This window comes from Nematostella vectensis, chromosome 7 (assembly GCF_932526225.1).
Source record: "Nematostella vectensis chromosome 7, jaNemVect1.1, whole genome shotgun sequence".
In the NCBI taxonomy this organism is placed as follows: Eukaryota; Metazoa; Cnidaria; class Anthozoa; order Actiniaria; family Edwardsiidae; genus Nematostella; species Nematostella vectensis.
In genome coordinates this window covers 22506-33161 of record NC_064040.1, presented here as the reverse complement: position 1 = coordinate 33161, position 10656 = coordinate 22506, and the positions used below count along the sequence as shown (strand labels likewise).

Below are 10656 nucleotides of genomic sequence, written 5' to 3'. Positions count from 1 at the left end.
AATGCCCACAAATTACAGCTTTCACACATCAGGACTGCTAGTTGAAATCGTTACCTGTGAGCGTGCCATGTCAAATCTTTCTGTCTTCATGTCCACACAATGAATCACCTCATCCCTGCAATGAATCACATGAAACCATTAGTAACCAGTTTCAAGTTCTCTGGGTTCTGAGAGAGGTAACTGTTCCCTACTTCTACGAATAGCACACAGGTATCCCCTCCCTATAAATTGTAAGTGAAGTGTTAGGAGACTGTTAAAGACTGGAAATGCAGGCGAAACAAGTTCTATCCTCTTTCAACCCCAACCTCCAGTCCAGAACTGAACCCAGAGCCGGATTCGAACTAGTTATTCGAACTACTTATTAGATTTATCATTGCAGCATACCATGGCAACCACTTATTTGCATTGACAAGGTCCTCTTGCGTGGGCTGCGCAGCGCGGGCCTGCCTCTGAAACGCATTGCAGGCACCCCTCAGCTGCGAAACGACTTTGACATCCCTGTAGAGGGTGACGGCGTGTTCTCGGTTCAAGAATTTTGCTGGGTAGATCAAGGAGGCAGCGTGATTGGCTGAAGTAAAGAATGATATAATAATGGCGTATGTTGTAACATATCATTAACACAGTCCAACATCTATTAAGCGAGTGTAAATCCCCGACATTAAATAACAAACGTTACAATATAAACATCAGTAGCAACCATGTTAACCCTGACATGAGCGCTCTTTCCAAATGTTAAACCCGGGACTTTCCACCGAATCACACACCACGACACAAGGGTAAAAACAGATATATTCGGTATCAGTCGTCTTGCATACAACTCTCTTCGAAATCCGTAATTGTCCAGTTACACAATAGCGCGATCAAATATCAGATTACTCTATCCGGCGATACTTACTTAAGCATACTTATTACTACTAAGTTTTGCGAAATGTGAATTTAGCATTCTAGACCGACCGCAGTTGTTAAAAAGCACATGAATTGAACATGCTCACCTAGGGTAGACGATGCAAGCTTCCTGTCCGTCTGCAACGAGAAATGTTTAGCTCAGTTTTACGTTCGCTCGCGTCGTGTCGGTTCCAAAAATTCAAAACATGCCGCCGCCATTTTTAAAAGGAAGAATTGGGAGGGAGGCCTGGGTACTAGTACCGACGCGCAAATTATTGATTAAGCATATTTTCGACGGACTAACCTTTAAATAATCCAGATACCTTTCGAGTAACCGTGTTCTTAAAAATAGATCTGGGCTGATGTCTTTGTAATGAAGCGTGTCTCTACAGAACCCAAGATAACCTAGGGGGGAGGGAATATAAGTCGTCACAAGTTGTTGTCATGGTAACAGCTAGCAGCAAGGTGCGAAATCTGACTCTAAAAGAACGCTTACGCATGAAACTCACGAGACAAAATAAAACTTACATAGAATTCTCTCATTTGCCTTCGTCTAGGTCGAGGGAGAAATGGGCGACCCTTTTCTTTCCAAATTAATGTCTTTGGTGAAAAAAACCTTAACATCTCTTAAAAGCTTAGCCATCTCCGTTGTGAGTTCAGCGATCGGTATGGCATATTTTCGCGAAGAACGTTCATCCGGATGCACTTTTTTTTTTGCTGTGTCGTCTTTTGAGGCCTGCGGGTCAGTAACGGTGCTTTCATCGGCGGGCACGTGATTCTCCATTTCTTCACTGTCATCTGTAATACTGTCATACTGGACCAAGCCCGCGGCCTGCGCCATCGTGTGCACTAAGACGGCTCGCGAACAAGTGTGACTTGACGATGACGCGCGCGTCCTTGACAATAGATAATGCATATTCCCATGAATATGATAGATATGATCAGATATGATTGTTGCGTCGTGTTGGGTTCCCTGTTGATTTCTCGTCATTGGGCAATCACACTGTATAAGGTAAGGGTTTGGTGCTGTTGACCGCGATGTATGGTTTAAAACACTAGGCGAACGCGGCATAGAGATAGCCAAGGAGATGGTAATTTATATTTAGTCCGATGCCCTGAAACAAAATTGTTCTTACTGTGGGAGCTGTTCGGTATGCCTGTGGTGGTGACGTCATCACTTCAATGAAGCAAAAATCAGAGACCCTAGCGTGAAGGTTAGATCGAGACGATCTTGCGGTAGTGCACACGTGAAGCCGACTTTGATTTCACCTTGACAACGCGTCGTTTTTAGCGTGGCCTGTGAAGTGTCTCCCTAGATGCCTTACGGTCTTATTGTTCTTACTGTGGGGGGGGAAGGGGGTTGCCTGTGGTGGTGACGTCATCACTTCAATGAAGCAATAATCAAAGATCCTAGCGTGAAGGTTAGATCGAGACGATTTTGCGGTAGTGCACACGTGAAGCCGACTTTGATTTCACCTTGACAACGCGTCGTTTTTAGCGTGGCCTGTGAAGTGTCTCCCGAGATGCCTTACGGTCTTATTGTTCTTACTGTGGGGGGGTTTGCCTGTGGTGGTGACGTCATCACTTCAATGAAGCAATAATCAGAGACCCTAGCGTGAAGGGAGAAAGTTAGATCGAGACTGGTCGGGGGGTAGGTATAAGTCTGGCTTATACACGGGTAAATCCGTTTTTGCTAATATCTCCCAAACAGAAATAGCTATCATCACCAGACTTGGCAGCTACAACATTGACATGGGTCCGCAGATTATTTTCGAGTATGTTGCCATGGCAACCAATTTAAGGAGGTTTGGGTGGGGCCCTATTGTTTTTTTTCAGATGATACAATCACTGTATTTGTGCTCCACCTTTGTAATGGATAGTCTCTAGATTCAAAGAATGGCCTATCAATACTCTGGTATTCGAGCTTCTTGACAAACATGTTTATTCATCTGAGAGATTATTTGTACATGTAATAATAATAATAATAATAATAATAATAATAATAATAATAATAATAATAATAATAATAATAATAATAAGGTAAGGATTATAACTTTTCCTTCCAGGTAAACAAACAGAATGCATCCTCATCAAATCACTATCCACAGTCCTTCACAGTATGTTATCAGTTGTTCCCTAAGACCGCCCTGTGTATTTTTTTCAATGATGTGGTCAATTTGTAGAGGCCGGGAGAGTTTTAAATCTCTTTCACTTGGACGGGAACTAAGGCATCTAAGCTTTCTATCCAGTTGGCTTCATCGTAGTGAAAAGCGTACAGGCCTTTTTCCCAGTGGCCTTGAACCACAGTAGCGAAGCCTTTCTACCGGGCATGAGGTTCTGAATTCTAGCTAGCAGAATGTTCGGATTTGCCAGAGTGCTGCTTTCTACTGTGAGAGCAACCCAGCTACCTTTATCAAGCCCTGCATTTCTGTCGGACGGCTGAGCTGATAGTGACTCGATTGTATTTTCTGCTAATTCTGAAGCAAGGCTGACAGCCAAACTCTTCTTTTCGCTGGAATTTTTACGGTCATAGGTGAGTTGAGCTTGCTTCCTTGTGTGTCTCAAGGCCGACGCCAAACTGTCTTTCATTGCGTCGGTGCACTGGCTGATAAAACAAAAGAAAGAAAGTCCTGGTTGTGAATTTTGCTTGCGGTGTGTAATTACTAATAGTTCTAAGTTATCATTACAGAATCGTTTTATTCGTGAGGAAAATGGCTGGTAAACACAGCATGGTGCCGTCCAGAGTCTTGTGGGGAAGTGAGTGATAATAGTCTGCAATTTCATCTACTTAGCATGGAATTCTCACCTGTCCCCATAACAATAAGTCACGAAGGAGCTTCTCAGAAGGTGCAAGTTGACACTCACTCCTGTTAGGTGGTAAAAGACAGACTTCATGTGGGTTGAGAATGCGGGACCACTACAGGGTTTTCCTTTATCTGTCTAAAAACAAAAAAAAGTAAAGAATCACTCATCAATTCAATATCAATTCAAATGCAATGTTTTTTTTCATGTAACCCCACCTCCCCCCCTCCCCCCAAATTAGGGGGTTATAAAATGACCCCACAAAGGGATAGTAGTTGTTTTAAATGCTTTCATAGTCACCCTATGTAGGATTGTTAGATGTTCAAAATATTAATTCACCACCAAAACTAACCCTTCCTAGGATTGTAATGAGAGTATAACCTTTCCTGGGATGAGTGATGATGTACAAAGTGTCTTGTTGGGGTGAGACAATTGGTTGAGATAACTTTTCAAAGATGAATATTTCGCTGGATTACTTTAGAAAGATAATTCGCAACCTTATAAGAATTAGGGTTAGGGTTAGGGTTAGGGTTAGGGTTAGGGTTAGGGTTAGGGTTAGGGTTAGGGTCCCACGTTCTATACAACAATCACTAGTTCCAAGAAGATCAGTGAGCCCTTTGAAGAAATATAATTGGAAACTGAAGTCATAACTTACCAGGAGAAGAAAATTGTTGGTTGTGCCATCGTCAGCGGCGTCGAGAAGAATATCTCTGTATTTGTCCAGATATTCCCTTATGATGACGTTCAATCTGTGATCTTCCTGAAAGTGAAAAAAAAAAGAGAGTCAGCTAATATGATCACGTCACGGAGTCTACACAGAGTATTTAAGTAGAAAATATGTGAAAACAGTAGTAGCACACATAAAATTCCATTTGTGATAAGAAGAAGATTAAATGGTTACTTTATTATAGTTGTTGTGGTTTGAAATGCTTCTTGGTTTGAAATTGTTAAAACTGGTTTGAAAAGGGGATATTTGCATAATCTTTTATCTAGTTCTTTTAGTTACACCTCCCAACCCCCAAAAAATCCAAGCCCCTGTTTTATTAATGACTCCTCAAAAATAAAATCCCTTTTAGAATGCTAGGTATCCAAAAATGAGCTAGTTTGAAAAATTCAAACCAGTTTGAAAAAAATTCAAACCATGCCACATTTCAAACCACAACATAGTTTAAACAAATAATCGTGTTTTCCCATATGCTGTTGTCACGCAATCTACAAGCACATGTCAAAATAAAGGATAAATCACAAATGAAAGACTTACTGGCAAATTTGTGACATCAACCCCATGAGAGCCACATGTTTTGTAATCCTCGAATCTGAACATGAGGGTGCCATCTGAATTCAAGACTAATGAATTCAGTCCCTGGACGTGTTCTCTGTCACCGGACGGGGCAATTCGCAGTGTCCGGATCTCTTGTCCTCTGGAAGGAGGTATCAATACGAAAAGCGCGATCGACAGCCGATTCCTGCTCTCCCTAGCCTTGGCACTCTAGACAAATCAAAGCAAACTTTTTTTAGCAAAATTGTGAGTCGAGTTCCGCTACCGCCGACCCAAGACGGTATGCCTAGGCCTTTCCAACAATGCAGTGCAATGCCCACAAATTACAGCTTTCACACATCAGGACTGCTGGTTGAAATCGTTACCTGTGAGCGTGCCATGTCAAATCTTTCTGTCTGCATGTCCACACAATGAATCACCTCATCCCTGCAATGAATCACATGAAACCATTAGTAACCAGTTTCAAGTTCCCTGGGTTCTGTGAGAGATAGCTAGCCGTGATACGGGGAGCTGTTGCCTACTCTTATGAATAGCACACAGTCATCCCCCCCTTTAAATTCTAAGTGAAGTGTTAGGAGACACGCACTGAATCACCTCATCCCTGCAATGAATCACATGAAACCGTGAGTAACCAGTTTCAAGTTCTCTGGGTTCTGAGAGAGGTAACTGTTCCCTACTTCTACGAATAGCACACAGGTATCCCCTCCCTATAAATTGTAAGTGAAGTGTCAGGAGACTGTTAAAGAGTGGAAATGCAGGCGAAACAAGTTCTATCCTCTTTCAACCCCAACCTCCAGTCCAGAACTGAACCCAGAGCCGGATTCGAACTAGTTATTCTAACTACTTATTGGATTTATCATTGCAGCATACCATGGCAACCACTTATTTGCATTGACAAGGTCCTCTTGCGTGGGCTGCGCAGCGCGGGCCTGCCTCTGAAACGCATTGCAGGCACCCCTCAGCTGCGAAACGACTTTGACATCCCTGTAGAGGGTGACGGCGTGTTCTCGGTTCAAGAATTTTGCTGGGTAGATCAAGGAGGCAGCGTGATTGGCTGAAGTAAAGAATGATATAATAATGGCGTATGTTGTAACATATCATTAACACAGTCCAACATCTATTAAGCGAGTGTAAATCCCCGACATTAAATAACAACCGTTACAATATAAACATCAGTAGCAACCATGTTAACCCTGACATGAGCGCTCTTTCCAAATGTTAAACCCGGGACTTTCCACCGAATCACACACCACGACACAAGGGTAAAAACAGATGTATTCGGTATCAGTCGTCTTGCATACAACTCTCTTCGAAATCCGTAATTGTCCAGTTACACAATAGCGCCATCAAATATCAGATTACTCTATCCGGCGATACTTACTTAAGCATACTTATTACTACTAAGTTTTGCGAAATGTGAATTTAGCATTCTAGACCGACCGCAGTTGTCAAAAAGCAGATGAATTGAACATGCTCACCTAGGGTAGACGATGCAAGCTTCCTGTCCGTCTGCAACGAGAAATGTTTAGCTCAGTTTTACGTTCGCTCGCGTCGTGTCGGTTCCAAAAATTCAAAACATGCCGCCGCCATTTTTAAAAGGAAGAATTGGGAGGGAGGCCTGGGTACTAGTACCGAGTTTCTTCGCGACGCGCTGAAACCACTTCGACGCGACGCGCAAATTATTGATTAAGCATATTTTCGACGGACTTACCTTTAAATAATCCAGATACCTTTCGAGTAACCGTGTTCTTAAAAATAGATCTGGGCTGATGTCTTTGTAATGAAGCGTGTCTCTACAGAACCCAAGATAACCTAGGGGGGGAGGGAATATAAGTCGTCACAAGTTGTTGTCATGGTAACAGCTAGCAGCAAGGTGCGAAATCTGACTCTAAAAGAACGCTTACGCATGAAACTCACGAGACAAAATAAAACTTACATAGAATTCTCTCATTTGCCTTCGTCCAGGTCGAGGGAGAAATGGGCGACCCTTTTCTTTCCAAATTAATGTCTTTGGTGAAAAAAACCTTAACATCTCTTAAAAGCTTAGCCATCTCCGTTGTGAGTTCAGCGATCGGTATGGCATATTTTCGCGAAGAACGTTCATCCGGATGCACTTTTTTTTTTGCTGTGTCGTCTGTTGAGGCCTGCGGGTCAGTAGCGGTGCTTTCATCGGCGGGCACGTGATTCTCCGTTTCTTCACTGTCATCTGTAATACTGTCATACTGGACCAAGCCCGCGGCCTGCGCCATCGTGTGCACTAAGACGGCTCGCGAACAAGTGTGACTTGACGCTGACGCGCGCGTCCTTGACAATAGATAATGCATATTCTCATGAATATGATAGATATGATCAGATATGATTGTTGCGTCGTGTTGGGTTCCCTGTTGATTTCTCGTCATTGGGCAATCACACTGTATAAGGTAAGGGTTTGGTGCTGTTGACCGCGATGTATGGTTCAAAACACTAGGCGAACGCGGCATAGAGATAGCCAAGTAGATGGTAATTTATATTTAGTCCGATGCCCTGAAACAAAATTGTTCTTACTGTGGGAGCTGTTCGGTATGCCTGTGGTGGTGACGTCATCACTTCAATGAAGCAATAATCAGAGACCCTAGCGTGAAGGTTAGATCGAGACGATTTTGCGGTAGTGCACACGTGAAGCCGACTTTGATTTCACCTTGACAAGGCGTCGTTTTTAGCGTGGCCTGTGAAGTGTCTCCCGAGATGCCTTACGGTCTTATTGTTCTCACTGTGGGGGGGGGGGGGTTGCCTGTGGTGGTGACGTCATCACTTCAATGAAGCAATAATCAGAGACCCTAGCGTGAAGGGAGAAGGTTAGATCGAGACTGGTCGGGGGGTAGGTATAAGTCTGGCTTATACACGGGTAAATCCGTTTTTGCTAATATCTCCCAAACAGAAATAGCTATCATCACCAGACTTGGCAGCTACAACATTGACATGGGTCCGCAGATTATTTTCGAGTATGTTGCCATGGCAACCAATTTAAGGAGGTTTGGGTGGGGCCCTATTGTTTTTTTCAGATGATACAATCACTGTATTTTTGCTCCACCTTTGTAATGGATAGTCTCTAGATTCAAAGAAAGGCCTATCAATACTCTGATATTCGAGCTTCTTGACAAACATGTTTATTCTTCTGAGAGATTATTTGTACATGTAATAATAATAATAATAATAATAATAATAATAATAATAATAATAATAATAATAATAATAATAATAATAATAATAATAATAATAAGGTAAGGATTATCACTTTTCCTTCCAGGTAACCAAACAGAATGCATCCTCATCAAATCACTATCCACAGTCCTTCACAGTATGTTATCAGTTGTTCCCTAAGACCGCCCTGTGTATTTTTTTCAATGATGTGGTCAATTTGTAGAGGCCGGGAGAGTTTTTAATCTCTTTCACTTGGACGGGAACTAAGGCATCTAAGCTTTCTATCCAGCTGGCTTCATCGTAGTGAAAAGCGTACAGGCCTTTTTCCGCAGTGGCCTTGAACCACACTGTATTTTTTTGCTCCACCATTGTAATGGATAGTCTCTAGATTCAAAGAATGGCCTATCACTACAATAATAATGATAATGATAATGATAATGATAATGATAATGATAATGATAATGATAATGATAATGATAATGATAATGATAATGATAATGATAATGATAATGATAATGATAATGATAATGATAATGATAATGATAATGATAATGATAATGATAATGATAATGATAATGATAATGATAATGATAATGATAATGATAATGATAATGATAATGATAATGATAATGATAATGATAATGATAATGATAATGATAATGATAATGATAATGATAATGATAATGATAATGATAATGATAATGATAATGATAATAATAATAATAATAATAATAATAAGGTAAGGATTATCACTTTTCCTTCCAGGTAACCAAACAGAATGCATCCTCATCAAATCACTATCCACAGTCCTTCACAGTATGTTATCAGTTGTTCCCTAAGACCGCCCTGTGTATTTTTTTCAATGATGTGGTCAATTTGTAGAGGCCGGGAGAGTTTTTAATCTCTTTCACTTGGACGGGAACTAAGGCATCTAAGCTTTCTATCCAGCTGGCTTCATCGTAGTGAAAAGCGTACAGGCCTTTTTCCGCAGTGGCCTTGAACCACAGTAGCGAAGCCTTTCTACCGGGCATGAGGTTCTGAATTCTAGCTAGCAGAATGTTCGGATTTGCCAGAGTGCTGCCTTCTACTGTGAGAGCAACCCAGCTACCTTTATCAAGCCCTGCATTTCTGTCGGACGGCTGAGCTGATAGTGACTCAATTGTATTTTCTGCTAATTCTGAAGCAAGGCTGACAGCCAAACTCTTCTTTTCGCTGGAATTTCTACGGTCATAGGTGAGTTGAGCTTGCTTCCTTGTGTGTCTCAAGGCCGACGCCAAACTGTCTTTCATTGCGTCGGTGCACTGGCTGATAAAACAAAAGAAAGAAAGTCCTGGTTGTGAATTTTGCTTGCGGTGTGTAATTACTAATAGTTCTAAGTTATCATTACAGAATCGTTTTATTCGTGAAGAAAATGGCTGATAAACACAGCATGGTGCCGTCCAGAGTCTTGTGGGGGAGTGAGTGATAATAGTCTGCAATTTCATCTACTTAGCATGGAATTCTCACCTGTCCCCATAACAATAAGTCACGAAGGAGCTTCTCAGAAGGTGCAAGTTGACACTCACTCCTGTTAGGTGGTAAAAGACAGACTTCATGTGGGTTGAGAATGCTGGACCACTAAAGGGTTTTCCTTTATCTGTCTAAAAACAAAAAGAAGTAAAGAATCACTCATCAATTCAATATCAATTCAAATGCAATGTTTTTTCCATGTAACCCCCCCTCCCCCCCTCCCCCCAAATTAGGGGGTTATAAAATGACCCCACAAAGGGATAGTAGTTGTTTTAAATGCTTTCATAGTCACCCTATGTAGGATTGTTAGATGTTCAAAATATTAATTCACCACCAAAACTAACCCTTCCTAGGATTGTAATGAGAGTATAACCTTTCCTGGGATGAGTGATGATGTACAAAATGTCTTGTTGGGGTGAGACAATTGGTTGAGATAACTTTTCAAAGATGACTATTTCGCTGGATTACTTTAGAAAGATAATTTGCAACCTTATAAGAATTAGGGTTAGGGTTAGGGTTAGGGTTAGGGTCCCATGTTCTATCCAACAATCACTAGTTCCAAGAAGATCAGTGAGCCCTTTGAAGAAATATAATTGGAAACTGAAGAGTCATAACTTACCAGGAGAAGAAAATTGTTGGTTGTGCCATCGTCAGAGGCGTCGAGAAGAATATCTCTGTATTTGTCCAGATATTCCCTTATGATGACGTTCAATCTGTGATCTTCCTGAAAGTGAAAAAAAAAAGAGAGTCATCTAATATGATCACGTCACGGAGTCTACACAGAGTATTTAAGTAGAAAATATGTGAAAACAGTAGTAGCACACATAAAATTCCATTTGTGATAAGAAGAAGATTAAATGGTTACTTTATTATAGTTTAAACAAATAATCGTGTTTTCCCATATGCTGTTGTCACGCAATCTACAAGCACATGTCAAAATAAAGGATAAATCACAAATGAAAGACTTACTGGCAAATTTGTGACATCAACCCCATGAGAGC

The 10656-nt window shown here is 41.4% G+C and overlaps 3 protein-coding genes across 3 annotated transcripts; all 3 read right to left on the bottom strand.

The window, feature by feature from the left end:
* Positions 1 to 3126: 3126 nt before the first annotated feature.
* LOC125568276 lies at positions 3127 to 3814 on the bottom strand. The gene is made up of 2 exons (XM_048730155.1): positions 3692 to 3814; positions 3127 to 3490 (listed from the first exon to the last, which is right to left on the bottom strand). The coding sequence occupies exons 1-2, from the start codon at positions 3778 to 3780 to the stop codon at positions 3127 to 3129; spliced, it is 453 nt and encodes a 150-aa protein (XP_048586112.1). The 5' UTR covers positions 3781 to 3814.
* Positions 3815 to 5043: 1229 nt separating this feature from the next.
* On the bottom strand, positions 5044 to 7215 carry LOC125568275. Its single transcript, XM_048730154.1, has 7 exons — positions 6903 to 7215; positions 6678 to 6778; positions 6445 to 6475; positions 5837 to 6020; positions 5332 to 5392; positions 5158 to 5176; positions 5044 to 5108 (listed from the first exon to the last, which is right to left on the bottom strand). Exons 1-7 carry the CDS (start codon positions 7213 to 7215, stop codon positions 5044 to 5046), a joined length of 774 nt encoding a protein of 257 aa, XP_048586111.1.
* Positions 7216 to 8904: 1689 nt separating this feature from the next.
* LOC125568427 lies at positions 8905 to 10656 on the bottom strand. The gene is made up of 4 exons (XM_048730742.1): positions 10625 to 10656; positions 10275 to 10379; positions 9653 to 9786; positions 8905 to 9451 (listed from the first exon to the last, which is right to left on the bottom strand). Exons 3-4 carry the CDS (start codon positions 9739 to 9741, stop codon positions 8971 to 8973), a joined length of 570 nt encoding a protein of 189 aa, XP_048586699.1. The 5' UTR covers positions 9742 to 9786; positions 10275 to 10379; positions 10625 to 10656; the 3' UTR covers positions 8905 to 8970.